Raw genomic sequence first — 24,360 nt, forward strand, 5'->3', positions numbered from 1 at the left:
CGCCGAGTCAACCAGCGCTACACGGCGGGAGAATGTGCACGACGGACGGCCCCGAATAGAAATTTAAATAGTTGTAAATAGTTTTCGTTTTGTTTCAATTTTGTATCGTTTTTATTTCGTTTATATAGTTTGACAGTAAATAGTTTAACTTCGTAATACAGTCCACTTTCTCTTAGTTGGTTCTCAATTAGTAATGTGTCGAGTCCTTAATTACTGATTAATAGGCGTATGTGGGACGTTGGAGATGTATAAATCATAGTTTATTTTAGAAAACCATAGAAATGTATAATTTGATAGCCCTTTGTTTTATGTATATCGATTAAACCTATAATTTCGCATAGTTGTGGATGTCGAGTCATATTTATAATATGTAAATTAGATAGATAATTATGTGTAGATCTTTATAGTTATTTACTTTTAATTGGTGATAATCTTAATTAGCCATAAAGGCAATTAATGTAAAATAGTGTGGCCAAATGAGCCCTAATTTTTGTACAAATGATTTATTTGTAATTAACCCTGTACCTGTGTACCTTTATTTACCTGTCTAATGATAAGGGATAGTTTACCTGAAAATAAATAACATAGATTCCAAAGAATAGTGGAAGAGCTAATTAGAATCCGATAAGAATTAGGTCAAGGTCATAGTTAAAAAATAGGTCACCGAATAGATAAAAAACAGGCTCTCTATACGGTATTGCCGCCCAGGGGGGGTCTAAATTAGAAAGAGAGGGCAATAGATTTGCTGTTTCATTAGAGCGAGAGGCAGCTAGGTTTTCTCACTCTAATGAAAGTAAATAAATATCGGGGTGCCATCCGGACCCAGTCAGTTCCGCGTTTTCTCCTCAACAAGCTACAACACCAAGCTCTCGCCACTGCTCCGAGGAACCGGTCACAGTCTCAACCACAACCGAGTTATTATTTCTGCGCTCCCCGCCCCCTTCGTCTCGCTCTCCCGCTCGCGCTGCACCCCGCATCGCGCCGTGTCGGCGTACGGTATTCAGGGTCCGCACAGGGTTGCTACCCCATACCGTCCGGCACAGGTACCTACTAACTCTTTAAATATTGCATGTAGACCAATAGATATCGTAGGTCTTTCTTATCATATTTTAACCGACTTAAAAAAAAGGAGGTTCTCAATTCGAGTGTATGTTTTTTAAATAACAAAACGAATTGAAAAGGTACCTAAATCTTATCATAATAACTTAGCTGAACATTTTTGGTAGCGCAAAAGTGGTTTTTCCGAGCACGATCGGGACCGTTAAGTGGCAAATTGAGCCAACTCTGACCCAATTATATTAGAAATATTTCTATTAGTATGTACACATTTTACTTTGATCTTCAAATCAAAAGTAATTTGGCAAGTGAAAGGTCGAAATTATGTTTCAGCATCAGGCAGGCTGATTAGTTAATCATGATTTATTAATTGAAGTAAACTAGAGCTCCCAACAGAATATGAAAAGCAATTACGTACCAAATATTGTATATTTTGCGTACCTATATGAATCTATTTGGAATCCTGAGTTGAAATCTGATACCTTGTATATTAGAATACCTTCGTTCGATTATCAGATCGCTGAAATATTTTGTGAAAAAGCATAGAGGGTATAGCTACATGGTTGAAATGCCGCAAGCGCAGCCAACATTCCCTGTTCAGCGCTCACATTCCATCTGGAATTGCGCGAGCACTCGTAATATAGCGACTCCCCGCGCGTTTTCCCGCTTGATCGAACGCGCCACATGGTCATATCAAGTCATCTACAGTGGGCGTCATTAGTACTTTGTGGTGATTAGGGCACACAAAGGGTAGACAGTTATTGAAATTCTTTAAATGATGACCGAGTAGCTATAAGAACTTAAACAATGCAAATATGATACACAATACAGTCTGGGACAAATATAGTCCGCTCGTATAGAAATTGGCTATCTTGCAAACTAATATTGCCTGCTATTATTGACGCCGAATCGTCTGTCTCTATTGATGTGAATATTAATACTTGAATAAAGCTGTTTGATTTCAAAGTGAAATAATTTGAGATCTGAGACAATTCAATCGACTTCAAAGCTTTGTTATTCGATATTGAGTTTAACATTTTGTCGATAAAGGGTCATTACGGGCTGGCAGACAAATAACAAGTACTATTCTAATAGGGTACCTATACAGATGGGTAGGTAGAGATGAAAAAAATATTTCAGTAAACTCATGTCCCTTATCTCCATAAGTCAAAGAAAACCAAACAGACATTGTTTACACCTATTCACTCGTGCCAAAAGGCATACCCGCACTCCACGTTTTATGGAGCATATCGCAGATTCAGAATTTATGGTCTGGTAGAGCGTAAATAACTCCGTCAATTCTCGGGAGGCCATCGGTTGGCAATTTGGCATGGCGTGTACATCGTATTGCAATCAAACATTCGCTGTGGAAGTAAGTGGCGACTTATTAGCAATTTGGTCGCATCCCTCGCCGGCGTCGAGCGGTGGCGCGAACGGCACGCGTGCGCTCGCGCGCGATAAATTATATTACTCGGCCGCCCTGAATACTGCACACGGCATAATGCACTCCCGGCAGATTCAATTAGCGCTCCACTCTGCCATGACTTGTGTATTCATAATGTGTGCTCAAGCGAGCCTGAAAATTTTGATAGGAAGAGCACGAAGAGCAGTAGTGGGTAAAAAGTTAAAAATATTAGGACAAAGTACAGAAAATGCCGTTTAGATTAAAGTTCAAGCTCTATAAGTAATAGGGTATAGGTACCTACTCTAAAAATCTCGGATGATTAGATTTTTTTCTCGAACATATAGGTTACAGTCGATATTTCAAGCTTTAAAAAAATGTTTCAGAAGTAACTCTGGGTAACTAAAAAATAATAACTAGTATTATCATAAAATATTATTATTCTATGCTATTAATCTAAGATCCGAAGAGCGATTTGCACCCATCTGTTTAATGAATGAAAATTATTTTAATTAATTAGTATGTATGTTAAAAAATGTCGCGAGTTGTAAGTGTTGTAACTAAAAAAATCCTGGTGGAACCAGGCTGAACAATGAATTAATGGTGGGCAACAAAAAAATGTTTATTGTTAAAAAAATAAATAAATGAAACAAACAAATGTAAAAGAAAACCAAAGTACCTACCTACCTACTCATTTGAAGTAGTTATTAAACATTTTTATCCTATTAGTATTTGAATGATGTTCCCATATTTTTTGCGTCTAATAAATAATGAACAGGTCATTTGCATGTTCAAAATAAGTATCGCGCAAATTGATATTTGCAAACTAAGTTATTAATTATTAATTAATGTTTTATCATTTAAAAAAATTGTAACTGGCCCTTCGAATAACTTATACCTACCTAATATCATAAAGGACGTCGTGATCTTTATTGAAATTGCTAGCAGACAATACGATGTAACTGATTTCATGTGGATATTGCTATAACATTCAGTGCAATTTCTCCATTGGATTACGTGTAGTATGTAGTGCGAAATGTAATAAGTATTTGTGGGGGGTTGCAGCGGGGTGGGTGGTGGCTGGTGGCTGGTGGAGGCGGCGGTCGAGCGGCAGAATCAAGGGCGCGCGTGCGAGGGGCGCGCGGGGGTTAAAGGGGGCAGGGAGGGGAGATGCTGCGGGGGGCGCGGCAGGGGGGATGCTGCGCGGGAGCCGCGCAGATCGATATCTCGCGTTACCGGGGCGACGCCGCGCCAGACCGAGTGCCTCCCGTACTACGCCCGCCTTCTACCCACACCACCCACCCTGCCACCTCATCCCCATCTGCCCACTACTCGCTTATTTAATACATGCCGTATCTGGGATGCGAGCTTTTTCGCGCTAAATGACAGGGCAGCGTAATATTCCAAAACGTAGAGTCACCGTTCTCGTAATGTTCCAGCTCGTTACCATGAGTGTGGCCCCTTAGCCGAATAGAAAACAGCGGAGCAGAGGATGACATTGACCTTGATCCCGAAAAAAGATACATCTCTTTCATCCCTCCAATCCCATATTATCATGTCATGAGACAACTCAATGAAAAAGAAAGCGGACTTATAAAATATTTTAAGAACAAAGACTCAACAGTACAGCTTACATAAATAATAATAATAGAAATGCGAGAGACATAAATTATATTCAAGTTAGTTATTCGTAACAACATGGGAGCTACCCACCTACTACTAACATACAGCCATATCCAAACACATGTCAAGTAAAACCATTACCTACATGACCATTTACATGTTTGCGTAGTAACAATGTAGTATTCTGCTGCGACTAGTAATTAAACCCACAATAATTATTATGCAATAATAAATGTGTGCGCTTTTGCGCAATCCTATTAGATAAATCCTTATTAGAAAATCCATCTAATCCAAATCAAACAAAACGACGTGTGCAGGACAATGAGAGAAAATCATCTTATTAGTGATGATAAATTGATTGACAGGGGCTCTCGAATGTGCCCTCCAGACATGGTCTCCGGAGAGCTCGGCCGGGATTAGTGGCGATTGTCCGCGAGCGCCCGGGCTTTTGTCCGGGGAACGGGCACACTGCATGGTGATGAAGGGTCGGCTCGTGATTGAGCATAGTCAAACAAAGGCGAGGCAAAATATATTAATGATTTTAAGTGAATGGGAAAACAATAGTGTCCTTTATCAATCTAGTATACTGTGGAAGTTACAATGAAATTTTCATTTGCACTTAAACTTTTATCGTCGCAACGCAACGGTACGAAAGGTTTCCTCGTAAATTACGTGCTAAATACGGCTCGTTCCTCTAAAATTGATATAATGAAAGAAATATTTTTAGTAATTATAATTTATTAAATTAAAATAATATGACATGACAATAAGATACTAACATAATAATAAAAATTATCACAATGTGACTAGACTAATATACAGGCAAGTTATGATAAAAATATATTTACAAAGTCTTTTCCGGTTATTTTAAAGGCGATATAAATAAGCGAAGATAAAGAGTAAAATTATAGGATATGAATTTGGGGAGGCGGATCAAAGAGTAGCGAAAAGCGAAATAAAGGCGCTCGCTCACGTGGCGACGTGACACGGGTCCCGAGTGCACCCTGAATACGCGATACGTTTGGGTCAAAACTATGACCCTTTAACCCGTGAGATGCATTACAAGGACATTAAAGATCCTTTGTCTTTTCACATTTTATAGATCGTCAAAGTTGTTTTTTTGTGTAAACTTCTCTTCTTGTTGCAAAGTTTATGGGTTGCTTAGAATGGAAGCTGCGAAAGCAAAGCCACGCCCCGCATGATCCAATGGTCTGGGTCCATTTTAGTGGGCAGACGCATGAACAAGATATAGTTGGTCGAGTGGCCGGTGGTGGACAACACCCCACGCCGCTCGCCGGTCTTGTATAGCGGGCAATTGTAGAATATGTCTTGGGGGATGTCTTCGCGCTTCATGGGGATGAGCCATACCTGTAAACGAACAATGACTTGAGTCTTTCAAGCAGTGCGATAGTCCTGGCTGCAGAAGAATAAAATTACAGTGTGGGAATGGTCCCACTAATTAATTTTCAGATAAATTCTTCATAACGGCCCAACCAATATTAATAAAAAGCATAGGTACCCTTTACGTATCGCCCAAAATATCGATTTTCTATCTCGTGGAGAGTTTATGGAAATATTTTTAGCGTTAAATAAAGCATGAGAACGAGATTGAGATTTACCCGGAATACCTTTCCTGAAAAATCAGGTAAAATACTTCATTAAGTCGAGGCTCGAGCTCTTTCCAGATAGGTACGTGAACAGAATAAGGCTTGACTGACGGAATTAGGCAGGCTTCGACGCGAGGTAAAACTTGTATAACAAACTTAGAAACTTCCCTAATCAATAGAGAGGTGCTCGCTTCCACCACGCTGAACTAACAATTTTACGCCTTTCACAAAGTTTCCATGTTACGGGAAACTGGAGTTATAAAACTGTAAACCAATCAAAATGAAAAAGTTTTCCATAATCTATAAAATGATTCGGAAAGGGTTTTCCTTCAATATCCAAACGATCATTGACGTAGATAATCTTGTTGATGCTGAGCTGCTCTTTAAGCTTCTAAATCCATTAAAGCTTAAATACTTTTCTTCTACCTCATTACTTCTTTGATATTGTTCTTGCCCATACATCAATATAATATTTTGCATGTGCATGTGGATTGAGTGATCCTTGCTTCAATCTTAACAAAAATCGAGGAAGTTTTACTTAAAATATGTTAAAACATTGCGATGAAGTTTAAAAATTTGTTAAACCTAAGATAAAAATGTTATGGCCAATAAATAGGAGCACTCATACCGCACGCTTTAAGAAAACGTCAACATGTTTATTTCAGAAAATAAAGCCTTTCCACTTATTTTTATAGTATTAAAAAATTGTTAAGAATATGTTAAAACTATTAACAAATTCAGAAATTCCTTGCACGTCCCGTTCCAAAGTTATGACGATTATTTAGGATCACTCACACCGCACACGGGCCGTATGAGTGCTCTTCAAAATAATGACTTTTTATTAATAAATACGTTTTATTTCTGTTGGGAAATGTGTGCAAACTGACGAGCGAATTTGTTAAAGAATAAGTGTGACAAAATTTAAAAGCTGAAGGAAGAAATTAACCTTTATTCTTTCCTCCAATATGCCGTGTGAGTGATCCTTACTTTTACCTCTATCTGCTCATATGTAGTTCGTAGGCAGACTGAGATAGTATCTAAAATTGTTAATTGTTTTTAACAATTATTTGGCATATATTTTGCTTTTATTAAGGTCATAATTTAAGAAATATCAGGCTTAGATGATTCCTAAAGGAAAATGTTGATTAGGGTACGTATGATTTTTTTATTTTGAAAGACTGTTTCGATTCATCAGAAGTTTACATGTGAGATTTAATAATATTATTTTATCGTATTTTATAGTCCAACCAAAAAAAAAAACAGTTTTGTTGAGAAATTTGTAATTTATTTAAATAAAACCGTGAGTATCTTTCTCAATTCATATTACAAGTCAAATTTGAATTCAATCCTATAAACAATTGTAATGTTTCTTTATTTCTATCATTCAAGATGTAGGGGTAAACCACTAAAACTCGCGCTACTGCCGACCGCGGCGACGGCCCCCCGCGAGTTTTAGCGGAGGCCCCTAAACCTACTACATATTAGATTGCATTGGTTTTGCATTGTCACGTCTGACGAATCGGAACAGTCTCACAAAATAAAAAATCATATGTACCCTAATCAACATTTCTCTTTAGGAATCATCTAAGCCTGATATTTCTTAAATTATGAGCTTAATAAAAGCAAAATATATGCCAAATAATTGTTAAAAACAATTAACAATTTTAGATACTATCTCAGTCTGCCTACGAACTACATATGAGCAGATAGAGGTAAAAGTAAGGATCACTCACACGGCATATTGGAGGAAAGAATAAAGGTTAATTTATTCCTTCAGCTTTTAAGTTTTGTCACACTTATTCTTTAACAAATTCGCTCGTCAGTTTGCACACATTTCCCAACAGAAATAAAACGTATTTATTAATAAAAAGTCATTATTTTGAAGAGCACTCATACGGCCCGTGTGCGGTGTGAGTGATCCTAAATAATCGTCATAACTTTGGAACGGGACGTGCAAGGAATTTCTGAATTTGTTAATAGTTTTAACATATTCTTAACAATTTTTCAATACTATAAAAAGAAGTGGAAAGGCTTTATTTTCTGAAATAAACATATTGACGTTTTCTTAAAGCGTGCGGTATGAGTGCTCCTATTTATTGGCCATAACATTTTTATCTTAGGTTTAACAAATTTTTAAACTTCATCGCAATGTTTTAACATATTTTAAGTAAAACTTCCTCGATTTTTGTTAAGATTGAAGCAAGGATCACTCAATCCACATGCACATTATTTTGCTTGCTTTCCCATTGAGCTTGACATCATCTTCCTCTATCGAATAATAAACGTTATTACCGGCCATTATGTCGTCTAGTTTAATATCCTTATTACAGTCATCTGAAGTCCTCCACGTTCTAGCGCGCGCCCTTACAGAAATAGCTCATGGTTGCTGCCAACCTACGTATTTTATTGTATCCTGTCCTCTGTCTGTATTACCGACGGGAAGTTGTCGTAGAGCATAGATTCTCGATGTTTCAGCCCGTGTTGTCTTGATGTCAGTAATTATTTGAATCGAAGTTTTACTAAGATGAATGGGAACTGTCTGCGCATATTGATTAATTACTTTCTAATCCTAATCTTTTTTCTCCAAAATGAAGTTTAAACTCCATTTAAATAAGTTAGTATAGATTCAAGTCTATGATTGGTGGAAATTCAGTATTATAGCCTGACCAGGAACATAAAAACCCTGGCATAGAGGCGCTTCAATTGCATTTGATAGTGCAACACTGAGTACAGTCGTACATGTGTTAAATTAATAGGCTAAATTTATGTATCAGGATTCAGGATTACGGGCTAATTTGATATTTTCATAAATGAACGAAAAATATTATTAAAGGTAACCTGGTTTAAATAAATTAAATGAAACCATCAATAGAGCTAGTAGGATTTATTTTATTATTCATCAATAATCAAATTCAGAACTTAAATATTCAACTGCAATGTCTGCTCATGAACGCTTCAAACTCGGTACTTCTTTCCCAATTCCATAAAATTCAACACTTAGAAAGTGACAAAAAACTTTAAAATAGGTAGTTGAAACAGACTACAGCAAATTTTCATAGTGGACTGTACTATACCATAAACATGTCAGTCAATTTGACAGCCTTTGTCGGAAACATTATTCAATGAAAATATTGTCCGAACCCTTAGTATTTCTCTTCGACAAATACATTAACACATCGTGAACCACTTTTCTTTCACGACTATAAAAATATTTTAGCAATTTAATTCACAAAATCAATTGCACACATTTAAAATAAAGTTTGTTTACACTTTGACAACAATAGACTGACATGCAAGGTGACATGTCAATGAAGTTTTCAGTTACTGTTGCCATTAAAAGAAATTAGTACCATTAGTTTTCCGCAACATGGCGAGGGTTTTTATGTTCTTGGTCAGGCTATACGACAAATCACAGGATCGAGAAATATAAGGGAGAGTCTGCTAATTTGGACCAGTTTTTTTCAATCCCATTTTACACATAGTTTTCTTTTGTTTTTGCTAATGTCCATGGTATATAATAAAAGATACATTATTCAACTTACTATTTCAAAGGTATTAATTAAATAGATTGTTGTATATTTATCACAAATCAACAAAGTACGAGTTCAGAGCTTCGGTCCAATTTAGCCAACCGGTTCGATAATTTGTACCACAGGGTTACTAAATTGGATTTCAATAAATTTCAAGCCTTTAAAAAAACTATGGCAAAATATTATACGATACATTCTTAACAAATTAGGAAACGAAGAGGAACAGTAGTTAATAACATAGACAATCGATATTGTTTTACACGTTATCACGATTTTGAGTACAAGTTTTGTAATTCCAATTATCGTAACGCACACTTGTACCTAATCTACTTTGCCAGTCTTTTGCTTTCATTGATTGTTAGTCAAACATAACTACCCTATTATAACTTCAAAATATGATTTACTAAAAAAAAAATTCAAAATCCTTTGGCAAAGTTCCATACAACTTGATGTGGTACAATTTAGCCGACTAGGTGATAGTGCTTTTAAAAAATCGGTAAAAAATACAGCTTATAAATACCGAAAAATGTTTCAAATAATTGTAATCCACACTAATTTACGCTTCTAAATAATATATTAGAAACACCCTGTGATTAAATTTAACAAAATTACAATCTAAACATGTATTGTCAAAAGTTACTTGAAAACAATGAAAAAATACTTTTCAAAATAAAACACACGTGTTTGTTGTCACGGCAAAAACCACATGGCCGATATTAATTGATTTTAGTTGTGTATCGCTGAGTGTTGCAATTAAAGACATTCAATAAATACTTTACGAAATATGAGGGTGGTACAATTTACCCGGCGGTACAATATACCGAACTCTCCCCTAATTTATGTAAAGTCTTTTGTTCAGTTTAGACTAAGATTTGGTAGACTTATGAAATATGAAATTCATACTTGAGCAGTGCAGGCACAGTAGGGCAGTTCAAGTTTGCGGGCTCAGAAAAGACTTGTCTGGCTGAAGATGATGACAGTTTTCAAGGGCACAGTTATAACTAGTTAGAAGTTTACACCAGGCGTATTTATAAAGGGCTAGTTACATGAGCGTCGTTTCACAGGGGCCTAAATTTGAGTTTAAATGGCTTTAGTAAGTGTCTAGTTAGATATACAATTATATTACCGGCGGGAACTCGTCGTAGAGCACTTTGGACAGCGACTCGTCGATGTAGTAGTCCTCCATGTTCCAGCGCGCGCCCTCCAGGAATAACCCGCGGATGTACACGCCCTCGTCCGGACACTCTTCAAGTACGAACGAACGTTGCACCTAGCATGTTTTATTCAAAATAGATTAGGACTTTAAAAAGCAAAACAAATGTTCGTATACACCAAGTACCCAAAATATTAGGCACCACTAAACCAATATTAAATCAGGGAAGCCTCATAGTTGAGTAAGATCTCGACGATAAAGAAAATTGTTTACCTACAGAATACCTTAAAGCTAATTTCTTTCATACAAATTTTACCTCATAATGGAAAGCAAGCTGATCGATTGGTATCTTGTATTTTCTAGCGTAGCTCTGCTGCGCCGCCGTGAGGAAAGCCTGCGGGAAGTAGAAACCCGAGAGCCAGAACACCACCGGTGGGCCATGCTGATGCCAATGCTAACAAATGATAAATTAATTTGTTTAAACAATTTCCAGTATTGCAAATGTGTAAAATGTAAGGCCGTCAATACTGATATAAGCAAGAGATATCTATGACAAGTTATAGCTAATGTTTTTATTGTGACCTGTAAGAATGCAAGCCTGGCCAGTAAATCATTGACGTAGGCAGCGAGTGGCTTCAGCGACGGATAACTTTTGCCAGCCCACAGAGCTGGGATGCGCCCTCGCACCATACTAGTTAGAACTTCTTCCGTCACGTCCGTGAGCACGCTCACACCTGCCAAGATATACCATGGAAGCTAAGCAAAATAAAATCATTAGATACTCTATATCGAAAGCAAATTGACCAAAACAAAGTTTAAACATTCATTAAACATGCCAGTGAAGGAAAAATAGCTAAAATACAAAGTAATTTCTAAAACCAAACTCGGCTAAGTTTTGTATTACAGTTAGCTAGGACTAGGATTGCTCTGTCTAGCTTTATGTTTAGGTTGCTATACCTTGCACAGCACCAATAACAGCTCTGGAGCTGCTACGGACCACGTTAACAAGCTTGTCATATCGCGCCGCCTCCTGGATGACCACGATGGACATAGGCGTCATGTCGGCCGGCTTGATGTCACCCTCGTGAGACGGTCCAGAGAGGATCTTAGCTGGAAGCCGCGCTAGCACGTCTTCGGCTATCGCCATCGCCTGCTGTTCTGGTGTAGCCCCGCCTCCTCCCGCCGCCATAGTATCCTGGTTTTAAGGAAACAATTATGATGCATTCTGTTACAGAGTAAGCAAGAGAAAATTAGAGCACACAGTCATGCATCACAGAAGCCACACAAATCAAATCAAGTATTTCTACTCACCAAATACCCTTGCCATAGATCCTAGAATGCATGTAAATGAATATGCATTAGAATGAAATGGTTTTTAACAAATTTACTATGAATATTCGAAATACATTCCAACTTACCGCACGATCCTTTTATCCAATCCAGCGATGAAGAATGAAACAAAAATACATGGGTTATGTAACTACAAATTCTACAACAAATTAGTAGGTACCTACCTATACTATTCAATATTAAAAAATGTAACATCATCTGGTGATACAACTGCTAAAATAATTCAAAATTATTACTTACGAACTATCGGTGAAACAAGATAGGTAGGTATTCATGTTAAAGATGTTGAAAACAATGAAGCTAGATTCTAGTAATTTAAGATGAATAGCCTTTCATGTCACCTGCGTGAGTATAGACGTGTTGAGGAGTTCGTTAGCCTCGCGGAAGTGCTTGGTGATGTCCGCGTTGGGATGGAACCCGAAGACTCCCGGCGGCGTGGCCACAGGCAGTGACCGCGCGAACGAAATAAAGTCCGCGTGCTCTCTCAGTGAAGGGATGTAGTATATGCCTGCATCGAACAATATAGTATGAACTGTGAACTAATTTGAAATCTATCTACTGCAGCCGCGAAGAACACAGCTAAAAGGTTCTTACATACATTAAAAACACCGGAAAATGGTCATGTTACATTCTCACCATAGACCTTAATGTGAAAAACGTGGAATCAAATCACCTGTAGGCTCGAGTGGATACTTGTCCTCGTCAATAGCTCGCGGATTATAAAACTTAAATAAAATTGTGTTGAGACACCTTCTGTCCCAATCATCTGTCACACGTCCACCATAGTTGCACTCGCCAGTCAAATAACGAAGTGCCACGAATTGAACATCCTGTAATCAAAATCAATTTATCATAAAGACAACTGAAAACGTTCACACTAACTAAATTATTAAGTACTTACGTCATACTCATTGAGGAACATGTACAGCTGCGTGACACTGATCTTGAGATCTGTCTCATTGAATTCGTAGCGAATGTTCCACCCGAGAGGACCAAATTGCCTCCTTTCTTGCACCACGGCATGGAAAAAGCACAGAGCAAAGAGAAGCTTTTTGAACACCTCCGGTTGCTTGTTCCCTTCAAACCACTCGGGGTCGTTTATGGGATCGCTTTGGTAGGAACGAGCAATATTTGCGCGAAGACCTGAAAAACAATATCACGTATGTAAATTGTGGTAAATATTATTAAAAATAGAAATCGTTTATATTTAGTTTTAGTGGACACTAAAGCAGTAAGTACCTTGCGGTGGCTCATTTGTCATTTTTACACCGTTTTGAAGCACGTATACCGGAAAATGTTCAGCAGGGTATGACGTCAGCCACAATCTAAAGTCTGGATGTGTGTTATCTGGAGTCAAACCTTCACAAATCTGAAGAAAGGTAAATATTAAAATACCACATTGTCATATTGTGAACATAAGAATAAGAGTATTGTTATTTATTACCTTTTCAAGCATGGGCATCCAGCTCTTAGCCAAGTGACAATTCTGAAGCACAACCCATGTGCCACTTCGTACTCCGTCTTCAATCAGCTTGACCGCGATTGGCCCCTGTCCTTGTCCAAGTGATAGGGAAAATAGTCTAGAGGAACCAAAGCCCTACAATGAAAATAATAACAACTTCTGTGAATCAGTTTTTTGAATGAGGAGTTTGGTAAACCAATGGTTGGTACAATATTTTTTGTACCTGATCATCAGCAAACTTAAGTAAAGTGCCCATAGGATCTGAACCCGGAGTCAGCACAAATAGTAGAGGTATGCAACAATGTGAGTCGGAGTAAGATGACGCGAGGTCGAATAACGGTGGCTCCACGAATTGTCGACCCATTTGAGCTGTGAAATTGGGGAAGAAGTTGTATTAAATAAAGAAATCAAATTGAAAGAAAAGGTTCCATTCAACTCACAAGGTTATTAATTACCTACCTTCACAGAAATTTTGCACAGCTGGAACCATCATGTCAAGACGCAAACAACGAAGAACCATCAATTTCTGAAATTAATTTTAGTAGTGAGATTTTTAAGAAACTCAATATTTTTAGCAGCAGAGATAAATCATTTTTCGTAGCAATTAATACTAACCTCAAAAGCGTTTAGCTTCGTATTATACGGAGCAGGCAGAGGTTGGTTGTGTGGGTCCGGCGTATTACAGTACTCCTCCCAGACCGGGGTTTTGGTTATAAAATGATCCAGAATTCCAGTGAACTTTTCAATTTCGTTGAGCCTAAGTGCAAATACAAATATTTTTCCATGTGGAATAATATAATGCCATGCTACACGCATAAATTGTTTTAGCCATGTACAGTCAACGTCAAATAGTTTGTATTTTATTAGTAGCCAAAAGGTTGCCAACACGCCTTTGTTACAATTAGAATAAGGTTTTGCTGTCAACTATTTTGCCATTTTGAATGTCACGACTTATTTGATGCTGACTGTATATTAAAAACTGATACCTAACCTAGCTCATGTACAACACAGTGTTTTAAAAAACGAGAGTGATAAATACAGCTGTAATTATAGATGTAAATAATAATGTAAAATTACTTTACCCGTTAAATTCTGCCCAGTTCTGTGGGCTAAGGAATGCCACTGGGTTAGGCACGACGTGGCGCGGTTGAGCGCCACCCAGTAGGAAAAGCACGTCACTCTGTTCCAAGCGACCTTCTGCTACTGCTATCGTAATTGTTAATAACAAGGAGAATACTAGCTTATCCTGAGGATAAAAATATACATTGCAGAAATAGAAAATTGAAAATATACTCGTATAGTCACAGTCAGTGTGTAACACATTAATCAAATACCTTTTCGAAAAGACTCCTGCAAATATTAGCATAAAGCGAGTAGGTAAAATATGCTCGCAAAATAGCGAGACGCTCTGGGATTTCGTCCACCTTCTCTGTGTTATCAATAGCAGCTGTGAAAAGACCTTCAAACCAGCCAAGTGAGTACTGGTACATGGGGTCAATGTTAGCCAACGACGCTAAATAAACCAAATACATTTATTAGTATCAAATATTAGGCAAAAAAAAATCAAATAACATCATTAAAACTTACCTATAAGGAAGAATAAATTAGTAGAATGAACGGCAATCGGCACATAGTCGTCCCTGGCCTCATCAATGGCTTTCTCCGTTACCATTGCTACCACCTGTTTTTCCTTGATTTCATTCGAAGTGTCCTTGGCAGAGTTCAATATCTAGCACGACAAGACCACAACATCAACAAATAATAATATAATTTATGTCAATATATTTTATTTATTATCTAATGTCTTAGGAAGTTGCTTTAAAAGAGATAGTAGACCTTACCTGCACGGCCTCTTCGTCTTCCAACAAGTGTTCAGAAGTAGACAGTACATTCAAAATCTTCTTCTCAATCTCTTGCAGTAACCGCCGATGCTCGGCTCCTTGCGTGGTCAGGTCAGCCTTAGCTTGCTGAAGGTCGGGCCTTTCACGTGCCACCACACGAGCTAACAGCTGAGCTTGCAAGCCATCTTTGGCTAACATGAAGTTGACCAAAGTCACCCGAACGCCTACCTCTGGTAGATAATGGGGGTTGGCCAACTTGGTACTTATGTATAACCTGAGATTCAATTTGATTATTTATTTTTACCAAATTAATATCTACATAAACATTTTAATCCATTTTTAAGTAATTTCAAGAACTCACTTGAAGTCTTTGCTGTATTCTACAATCGTGTCACCAATTTTGATACATAGAGCGCCTCCTTGTCGGAAAGTCTGCTGCTGTAGTAGAGGTTCCAACATCGGATCTAACTCTTCAAGCACATTCTCTAGCAATACCTGCAAGAACATTTTACGAAGTGTCAGAGACAATTTGAGTAGAATATTAGTTTTTTACTAAATGTTACTCACCGGCTGCCCAAACTGGACAGCGTTTTCCAAAACTCTTCCCAGATCGGCTTGCGTCATACGAACTATACACAAGTTGTTAGGTTTCTCCATGTTTTTGATCCATCGATTAGCCTGTCCTTGAGGATCAATCATCAATGGCCATCGACGCGCAGTCCTTTAAAGAATAAAGGAGTAATTATTTGCATGCTTAATCACAATGATTAATGTAAGATACCTAATTGTTTTTATCTTACATGAGTATGATAGCACTCTCAACACTGAAGTCATCAGCCGGCAACCCATCAATATTCCACTGCTGTATGGTGACAGGTTCACCTAGCGACTTGATTAAACTGTAATTTAGTGTGCAGACAATTCCACAGTCGTGACAAGCTTGTGCCCATTTGATCACCTAAAAAACGTAAATAATAAATAAATAAATAAATATCCTTGGACATTTAACACTGCGCCGCTAGCCCCAAACTAAGCAAAGCTTGTACCTTAAATACATAGAAAACACTCAGACCCGTCACAGAAATCAAAATTCATCATTTCAATTTCTGCCCGGCCGGGAATCGAACCCGGGACCTCTCGGCATAGTAGTCCGTTCTGAACCACTACACCAAACGGCCGAAATGGATCACATTTTCACGAAGCCAAGTAATTTCATATTTAGCATCTTGGTACAAAGGTGACGTACTTGACTAATTCTGAAAAATGCTGTAAATGGTCCTAGGTAGGCAATGATTCCAGCTGCGATCAATATGTCACCTGAAACAAGTTTATTTATTCAGCTAAATAATGATCACGAAACATGAGTTAATATTGCCTGCTATTGTAACTCTTGACTTACCGGTTAGAGAGTTGTAAGTTTCTCTCAGTGTTTTTGCAATTTGCGTCCACCTTGTCTTCTCGCCTCCGAGACCAGAAATAAGCATTTCAGCTCGTTTTAACTTGTTGCTGCAGTCCATTACCTCGTCATCAAGCATTTTCTGCTGCCTACTTTGTTCAGCCAATGCGTCCTCTAATTTACCCAATTTCAGTTGGACCTAGACACAACAAAGATTAAGAACATATGCTTTCACACAGCACATTTTTTATTATTCACTGTAAGATTCAAAGAATTGCATACCTCTCTGAGCTGAGCCTGTTTGACTGCTAGGGCAGCCATGGCCTTGTCATACACAGCCTGAGCGGCTGCCAATCTTTGCTTTTTTGGCGCCACTACTTTAGCCACCTTGTCGTACTTGGTCATCGCGATAACCCATTTACACATGCCTAATATCGAATCATAATCGAATCCAAGATTATAATGTTTTAATAGCTTTTAACCATAGCACATTACATTATATCTACACAATATGTCCTGAACCTTTTTTGTTGACAAAAGACAGACTGGCGCTTACAAATAAACGATTATTACCTTCAGCTGCAAATGACACAGCCCTGATCTTCTCCGGCACAAAGCCATCGTCTTGCATTACAGTGGCCATCAACTTCTTCATCACGGGCGGTGGAATATTATCCTTGTCATAATTCTGTAGGGACTCCAGGAACTTGATGTCGTTGAGCAGTTTCTTTGAAGGACCCCAGTAGTCCTCCACCGTACCCACTCCAGATGGATTAGGTATTTTATCTGGTTTCACTTCCTGCATGGTTATACAAAATGAAATTAAACCCGTAACTTTTAAAGAATTTCCAAACCGAAGCAGTATATTTATTATCTACCACACTTTCTAAGTGAATCACTTTACTTAAGCGCCGTCTTAGAGACTCTTCGGCTTGCTGGTAAGACGGAAGGTTAACATATTGAAATATTCATCCAATATCAGCGAAATATTTTGGTGACATAATTATTATATAATGACAACATTTAACAACAACAAGCGTGTAATTAATTTAGGCGATACTGAAAGTATCCGCTACAAATAAGAATACTTACCGGGTCATCCCACTGGTTAAAGCATAGAAAAGAAAGAAAATTACATAATAAGCTACATTCCTGAAAGTTGCATTCTCTATGGTCAAAATAAGAGAATAAATAAGTCTGATATTTACAATCGTTATTTACTTCATGACGACTTTAGTTGCATAGTCATGAAGAACTTTTTGCAATGCAGGCTGTCCTCGTAAGCCTGTTTTAACTAGCATGACTTAAATATGAAATTATGTAGGTACATTGGTACAAGATTATACTTACGATTAAACCGATTACCTATTGAATAGGCATTGTAAGCCTACCTTTAATATACATATAGCCTCCCAGTGTTGCCAACTCGGATTTTGAAAAAGTCGTAGGACAGATTAGAAAATTACGTAGAATTGGTACAATTTCCTTATAGAAAATACGTAGATCTACGTACTTTTTTTTCTGAATGAAATGAAGAGAGTAGGGGTAGGTAAAAGTAACGACAATTTATATTACCCTAACGGCCGAATACTGAAACGCTACTCAAATCTTTCACTCAGCTGACGGGCTCCTAAATTTAAGTATCCTTCAATTTTAAATGGTATTCTCAAACGCCACTTAACGGATTTGAAGCCGTGATCAGCTAAGCAGCTCTCAAATGATTACATAATGGCAACATTTACCAAAAAAAGTATGTTTTCATTTACACAAATGATAACTTTGCGTTTTTTATCCATTACACGCAGCATCGTTTGTTTATGTATTGTCTTTTATGGAAATATACTCAATCAACTTAACATAGAACAGTTTATTTTTAGTTTCTATTATGTATAAATCTCGTTTTGTCATATAAAAAATTAATGCTTGCATTTTTATTTAATTAAAAAAATAATTTTAAAGTGATACTTTTTATTGTTGAAATCTATTAAGTGGCGATCGTGGACCGAAACGTAATCACAATTGACATTTATCATTGTTGACAGAGCATCAAATTGACAAATCAACTAAAGATGTGTCGTTATGGGTTTTTGAAATAACTAAACGCGACGGTTTTCGAATCACGAATAACGTTTTCAAAACTAGTTTTTTTTAAACGAAGTTATTTCCACAACTCTCAAGCAAGCGTGATAATTATAACGTTAGGTGTTTGGTTAGCTGCAAGACATTTAGGAACTTATGACCTTCAGAATAAGACTCAGATTCAATTGAATATCTAACGTACGACGAACATTATACCTATTTCATCCACACTTATGTTAACGTCCTATGGCTTTCTCACTCGCACACGCACTCGTTTCGTTACGATCCTTATTAATTAGACACCATACATTACTCGCTTTACTCCTTTAGGTTACAAAAAATATGTTTAAGAATCGTCAATGTACGACGTTGTCCTCAAATCTGTCATAACGAAGCGGGAAACACGTTATTTTTTATGTCAACCAAACATCTACCTTATGTTGTTTGCTTAAGTGTTAATTCAGTTTAGCTTTAGAGCGTTGTGGAAACAATCGTGTTGAATAACGAAGAGATTCTAACGTTGTATGACGTTAAGAAAAAAACTAGTTTAGGCGTTTCTGGATAACGAGTGATCACTGGTCAGGCTGATCACTCGTTTAATAACCCGTGATAACGAATAACGCCCATCGCTATCAACAACCCTTGGAAATGCTGCTATGCAATGTCCCCTTATTCCTCAGAAATAGGCATGTTTATGTATTGCGATTTCATAGCAGCTATTTTGGTTGTTACTTCGTGCACTATACGATGCACAGTTGGCTGTTAGATGTGGAAGATATCACCTAGTACACGTTCATAACTTCCCGTTGCGTAGAACAGTAGGGTTATAATAAGTATTTGGTCCACTGGTTGTATGGCGTTTGGTGAGGGGTTTCAAAGAGCTTCCAAATTATGAATCCAGAAACAACACCGTTTCTTTAGAGACGCGGAACCTCGCTCGGAATTGCATGTCATTATAATAATATTTTTCAATAGCGTTCAGCCTTATTGCGTTCCTGCGATAGATCTAGGTATTTCCTCAAGGCTCGAAAGAAATGATAACGATGACACACATTATTTACCACTATTTAGGTCGATTTAGGTATAAGAATAGGATTTAAGATACCGCGCAAGCACTCTCAAATTTAACAGCTGCTTAAGCCGATTTGACAGTTGTTTGAGTAATGCTTAGCGTTGAATGGCGTTTCATTAGGCGAAAATTCATTTGAGTGGCGTTTAAGTGCAACTTAATTTGAGAGGTGCTTACAAATTGAGAACTGCTCAGATATTGTTTTGAGTATGCGAAACGTAAGTTTAGGAGCTGCTTAACTATTTGAGAAGCCGTCAAATATTTAAATGGCGTTTCAGTATTCGGCCGTAAAAGTAGTAAAGTATACTTTATTGTGTATTATTTTCGAAATACCTTCGAAATCTAAGCACAATCTTACTTCGAAATATTTTTATAGTGAAGATTCACTTTGACCGTTTGTACACACAGTCACGTCACGTCACATTTCAAATTTCATAATAACCCATCTGCCCCCCTAGACAAAACGCACTTTTTGATCGAATCGAAAATCGAATCCGTCAAAACTCCATACAAAAAAGGGGCTTTTCGACCACTTTTCGACTGGTTTGCGATTATAATTTGCACTTTGTCTACTAGACCCACTGTTTTGACGCGATGTGTTGAGTGTAAGTTTGTCTAGGGGGGCAAATTTGATAGAAAATACGTAGATTCTGGGACTAAAGTTCGTAGGTTTGAAAGGAAGGCTTAAAATACGTAGATCTACGTAAAAATACGTAGAGTTGGCAACCCTGTAGCCTCCATGACCAACTTGATACCTCGCGGAGGACTCTTCATGGTCTTGATGAAAGTGATATCCTGTGGAGTGAGGGTGTCAAGTGCAGCCAACGCCGAGTTTAGGATTGGCATAGCTTCAGCTAAATCGGCGTCACACTCGTCTTTTATCCCTTGGGCTTCAGCTGCCTACGAAAGGGTTAGAAAAACATACAGTAACATTATCATAAAAGTGGAGATATTCTGGCTGGTTATGCCTGTTAAAATGATAAATGGCCATTGGAGCAATAAAACCTTGAATAAGTATTGATATTATAGCAATTGATTAGTTCATGGTGATATACCTGTTCCTCCGCAGCAGCCTGGTCAGCCAACACTTCAGCTTCTACAAGTGCAACGCCTTCTTTCTCTTTCTCGACTTTAGCGGTGGTCTCGGCGACGGCCGCTGCACCTGCTGCTAGTTTGGGCTGTAATACTTCGAGAGCTTTCTGGAGGGCAGCAACAGATTTAGCTGCAATGGCCAGTTGGTCCAGCCCAGTGATGTATCGCTTCTCGCTCGATAATAGCTCGCTGTAGAAAAATGATGTCAAAAGAGTTTACGCATAGACAATAAGGCACAAAGGTGTAATCTCGATTTTGACGTATGTACCAATATCTCCTAAAGTAGTCACTTACGTGCGTTTCTTTCCCAGCAGTGACTTAAACATGTTAATCAGCTCTAAGTAAGCAGTGGGTGTCACGTAGTTGTATCTCTTGAGCCTCATCAGAAACTGCCGCGAGAGCTCCTGGCAATCCGTGTGGAACATCTGGCACAGCTTGATCGCGGTCTCGCGCTCCAGGTCAGTGAGCTCTACATCTTTCAGGAACCGAGTAGCGACAGCGAGCAAGGCATCGGGTGGCCATTCCTAGAGCAATTTAGGCACATAGTAAAAGGGAAACAAAATCTTTTTAGTAGATCACTTTTCATGATTCATCCCCAATTTTATTGGCTGACTCATAGGACTTACAGAATTTACTAGCATTTACCATATCTGCCAATTTGAACAACAACTTAAAGCTTGTTTCACTGCATCCTAACAAGTCTAATATGACCTATTAGGAACTTATCTGTCAGATATATTGCAACTTTTGGTTTCACCAGATCCTTTAATTCATTAATCAGTAGCAACTGAACTTACCTGGAACCAATCAATAGTGCAGCAGTTGACTAGAGCCGGGAATTTGCGGATGCGCGTGCGCAGAGAAGTGCCGGCGGGCGACATGGCGAGCACAATGTGCAACTGATCGCGCACTATGGACACGAAGTACGCGTACAGAGCTGTCGGGCTGCCATCAGTTTGAAGGGATTTGTCGCGTTGACGATCGATCTACAAGTAAAATATTATAAGAATCAAAATCAAATACAAAGAAATATGCGTGTGTATAAATACTTACCACGCGCATTTTTTCGCAAAGCTCCGCCTTTTCGTCCGCGCCGAAAATATTGGGCACTTCTCCTGAATTCAGCATGTTATTGACATCCTCTAAAAAGCCTTCCTCTTTGATCTGGTTACAAAAACATTTTTACTATGAACCTTCTAATGGAGAGTTAAAATGTCATATTAAAATAAATATAAATAAGTAGCTAAACCAGACCTGTGATTCTATGAAGAGGAAGACCATGTGCAAATCTGGAGTGCTAGATTTTCTCAATAGAGTTTTCAAATCTTCACGCCATTCAGTCTTACCGTATGTTCGGCTCATTTCAACCTGTTACAAACAATACAATAATTATTAGCCAAAAAATAATTGTTTACGTTATTATATCCTGTTCATTATTATGTGTGTACCTGGAATAGGTCATACTCGTTAATGTGGGCAGCGAGGCGAGTCAAGGACTGCCGCCCCGATCCTCCCAAGCCTACAAGGAGGGCGTGAGATTGCGGCTGCGTCAGCACTCGACAGATACGCGAAACGTGCTCGATCGCGAACCTTTATGTTAAGAAATAAACATAATTCAAGACAGTTAATTTTATTAAATAAACATCAGTTAAGTACAATGTATTTATTCTCAGAAACAGAACAGTCTCAATGAGCTTTTTGAAAGCTATCATGATATCCGCACTAGGCGCTACGAAAACAGCAGTTGCGGTCTTTATAGCAGTGATAGTTTTATTTCAGCACTGAAACTTTGAAAAGTTTAAAATATCTATGTATCTGTAATGATGGTGTAAATGTGTGAAAATAAATAAATAACTTACGTGAACAGTACGAGATTCATCGGTTTTTTTGACATATTATTGAATTCTACGAGGAAAGCATCAACAGTAGAGTTCAAATGTTCCATATTTGTTGTTTCCATATAAAACCGTGTATCCACTTTCGGATTAGCGAAGTCACAGTAAATCAGCTTACGTAGGTGTAGATCTGTGATCTAGTGGCAAATAAAAATACATGGAATAATGGAAGAAAAGCCCTGCGCGTTTCAGCGGGCCATCCCAAAAAAAAAATGGGAGAAAAATATAATTGTGTTGTGGTGTATTTGCTATTATTTAATACCTTTTCTTTAGGACTGTTTAGCAGTCGAGACAGCATTTTATCGAAGTCATCGTTGAGGTGAAGTGCGGTGGCCTCTCGTAGACATTGCACCAGCCACTGCCTGTCGGCTTCTTCTACAAGTCGGTCGGAGAACACTCGCAAGCATTCGTGCACCCAAAGCCGCTTGATAGACTGCAGATCTGGGGTTACTTCTGGTACCGATAGCAAAACACCCTGGAACCCAATTGCGTTTAACGCCTCTCTTTTCGAATAAATAAAGATTTCATTTTCGCGGAAAATTAACATCCAAACCTATTCACTGGAAATCATTCAGATTTCAAAAAGCGAAATTCTTAGAACATAACGTGGTAAATAAATTACTTTCGGTGAAGTGAATTGGTTACGCCTGTTTCCTTATATTGTTGTGTCTAAATGGCTGGATGGGTTTGACGAGCAAGATTTACAGTTAGCTGCACAACAATGTATAATGTCAAATAGAAATGTTGAACCTTAGTCCCTTGTAATAAAGTTAAATATCAGAAAAAAGTGTACATTCTTGTGCAGCTGATTATATGAAATAAAGTAGATTTGACGCTTTATGTTTATTTGACTACGGTTCACATACCAAAATCACCCTAGAAAAGTCTCTCAAGTTGAATGTGTAATGTGACTTTGAGGGTGTTGGTAACAAATTAAGTCGGCACTGTTTGTATACTTCTAAAGTGCCGCCCACTATCTCTTCAATGCACGGGTCAAAATCTTTCGAAAACCCTCTGAAAAGAAAAACAAAACAAACAATACAATATTTCAGTTAGGAAAGAACAAGGAAAACATTAAGGAAAATGACGAAATATTTATATTTTACTTACCTCGTGTCTAAATGCCATAACATGATCCTTCCAAATATTACTTTCAATGTTTCATCATCGAACTCATCAATACAGAAGAATGAAAAATGTCTTGAAAATCTTGGAGTTACAAGTTTAGCTCCGGGAGTAGGTTTGCCCATAGCGCAGAAAAACTAAAAATAATTTAAATTAGTAGGTAGGCCTGAATGCGCCTTTGATTTCTAATTTTTACATTCTTTTAAGTTTCCATAAAAAAAGTTGATATTAATGTTGTAGTGGCTCGATAGACTTTAAAGTTGCGTGTATTGTGTGTGTCATGGTCTCTTAGATATAGTTATTAACTATATCGAAATTCGGGGTAAAAACGAGATTAAATTAATTACAAAATCGAGACGAGGAAAATCGAGAGTTGTGAGCGAGGAAAAAAAACAAAAGAGTAACGATATTCCACGATGAAAAATAATTAAGTTTTTTCTTAGTGGCCAGTGTCGCACGGTCAAGGAGGCGTGAACGTCAGAATGGCGGGTGTATGATCACAAAAATGAATAAAATAAATATGATTAATGGACATGGCGCACAATTTTTGTTGAAGATGCCAAAAAAAAACTACAAAAAATTAGAATGAATACTGTATTTTTACTTTTTTGATATCTTTAAAAATGACTGAAATATTCAAGCTCAAAGTGCGCTCTTCCGCTAGGAGCGATTTTCCGCGC

The 24,360-nt window shown here is 37.9% G+C and overlaps 1 protein-coding gene across 1 annotated transcript in view; it reads right to left on the reverse strand.

The window, feature by feature from the left end:
• Window positions 1–4,845: 4,845 nt before the first annotated feature.
• The window catches only part of LOC135087646 (dynein axonemal heavy chain 7), a 43,415-nt gene continuing 23,900 nt past the window's right edge, over window positions 4,846–24,360 (reverse strand). The window contains exons 30-65 of the mRNA XM_063982391.1: window positions 23,666–23,817; window positions 23,422–23,569; window positions 22,818–23,030; window positions 22,520–22,692; window positions 22,109–22,250; window positions 21,915–22,028; window positions 21,714–21,824; window positions 21,458–21,646; window positions 20,955–21,184; window positions 20,624–20,849; window positions 20,304–20,468; window positions 17,812–17,829; window positions 16,994–17,219; window positions 16,703–16,848; window positions 16,424–16,619; window positions 16,271–16,341; window positions 15,825–15,982; window positions 15,592–15,745; window positions 15,386–15,519; window positions 15,025–15,298; window positions 14,771–14,912; window positions 14,518–14,696; window positions 14,266–14,429; window positions 13,799–13,940; window positions 13,643–13,709; window positions 13,407–13,552; window positions 13,166–13,318; window positions 12,961–13,090; window positions 12,623–12,864; window positions 12,395–12,551; window positions 12,063–12,229; window positions 11,329–11,566; window positions 10,954–11,105; window positions 10,688–10,825; window positions 10,345–10,488; window positions 4,846–5,449 (exon numbers count right to left, since the gene is read on the reverse strand). Coding sequence (XP_063838461.1) covers window positions 5,243–5,449; window positions 10,345–10,488; window positions 10,688–10,825; window positions 10,954–11,105; window positions 11,329–11,566; window positions 12,063–12,229; window positions 12,395–12,551; window positions 12,623–12,864; window positions 12,961–13,090; window positions 13,166–13,318; window positions 13,407–13,552; window positions 13,643–13,709; window positions 13,799–13,940; window positions 14,266–14,429; window positions 14,518–14,696; window positions 14,771–14,912; window positions 15,025–15,298; window positions 15,386–15,519; window positions 15,592–15,745; window positions 15,825–15,982; window positions 16,271–16,341; window positions 16,424–16,619; window positions 16,703–16,848; window positions 16,994–17,219; window positions 17,812–17,829; window positions 20,304–20,468; window positions 20,624–20,849; window positions 20,955–21,184; window positions 21,458–21,646; window positions 21,714–21,824; window positions 21,915–22,028; window positions 22,109–22,250; window positions 22,520–22,692; window positions 22,818–23,030; window positions 23,422–23,569; window positions 23,666–23,817 — 5,808 coding nt within the window. The 3' untranslated portion in view covers window positions 4,846–5,242. The remainder of the gene's footprint in view (window positions 5,450–10,344; window positions 10,489–10,687; window positions 10,826–10,953; window positions 11,106–11,328; window positions 11,567–12,062; window positions 12,230–12,394; window positions 12,552–12,622; window positions 12,865–12,960; window positions 13,091–13,165; window positions 13,319–13,406; window positions 13,553–13,642; window positions 13,710–13,798; window positions 13,941–14,265; window positions 14,430–14,517; window positions 14,697–14,770; window positions 14,913–15,024; window positions 15,299–15,385; window positions 15,520–15,591; window positions 15,746–15,824; window positions 15,983–16,270; window positions 16,342–16,423; window positions 16,620–16,702; window positions 16,849–16,993; window positions 17,220–17,811; window positions 17,830–20,303; window positions 20,469–20,623; window positions 20,850–20,954; window positions 21,185–21,457; window positions 21,647–21,713; window positions 21,825–21,914; window positions 22,029–22,108; window positions 22,251–22,519; window positions 22,693–22,817; window positions 23,031–23,421; window positions 23,570–23,665; window positions 23,818–24,360) is intronic.

This window comes from Ostrinia nubilalis, chromosome 3, assembly GCF_963855985.1.
Source record: "Ostrinia nubilalis chromosome 3, ilOstNubi1.1, whole genome shotgun sequence".
Taxonomy (NCBI): domain Eukaryota; kingdom Metazoa; phylum Arthropoda; class Insecta; order Lepidoptera; family Crambidae; genus Ostrinia; species Ostrinia nubilalis.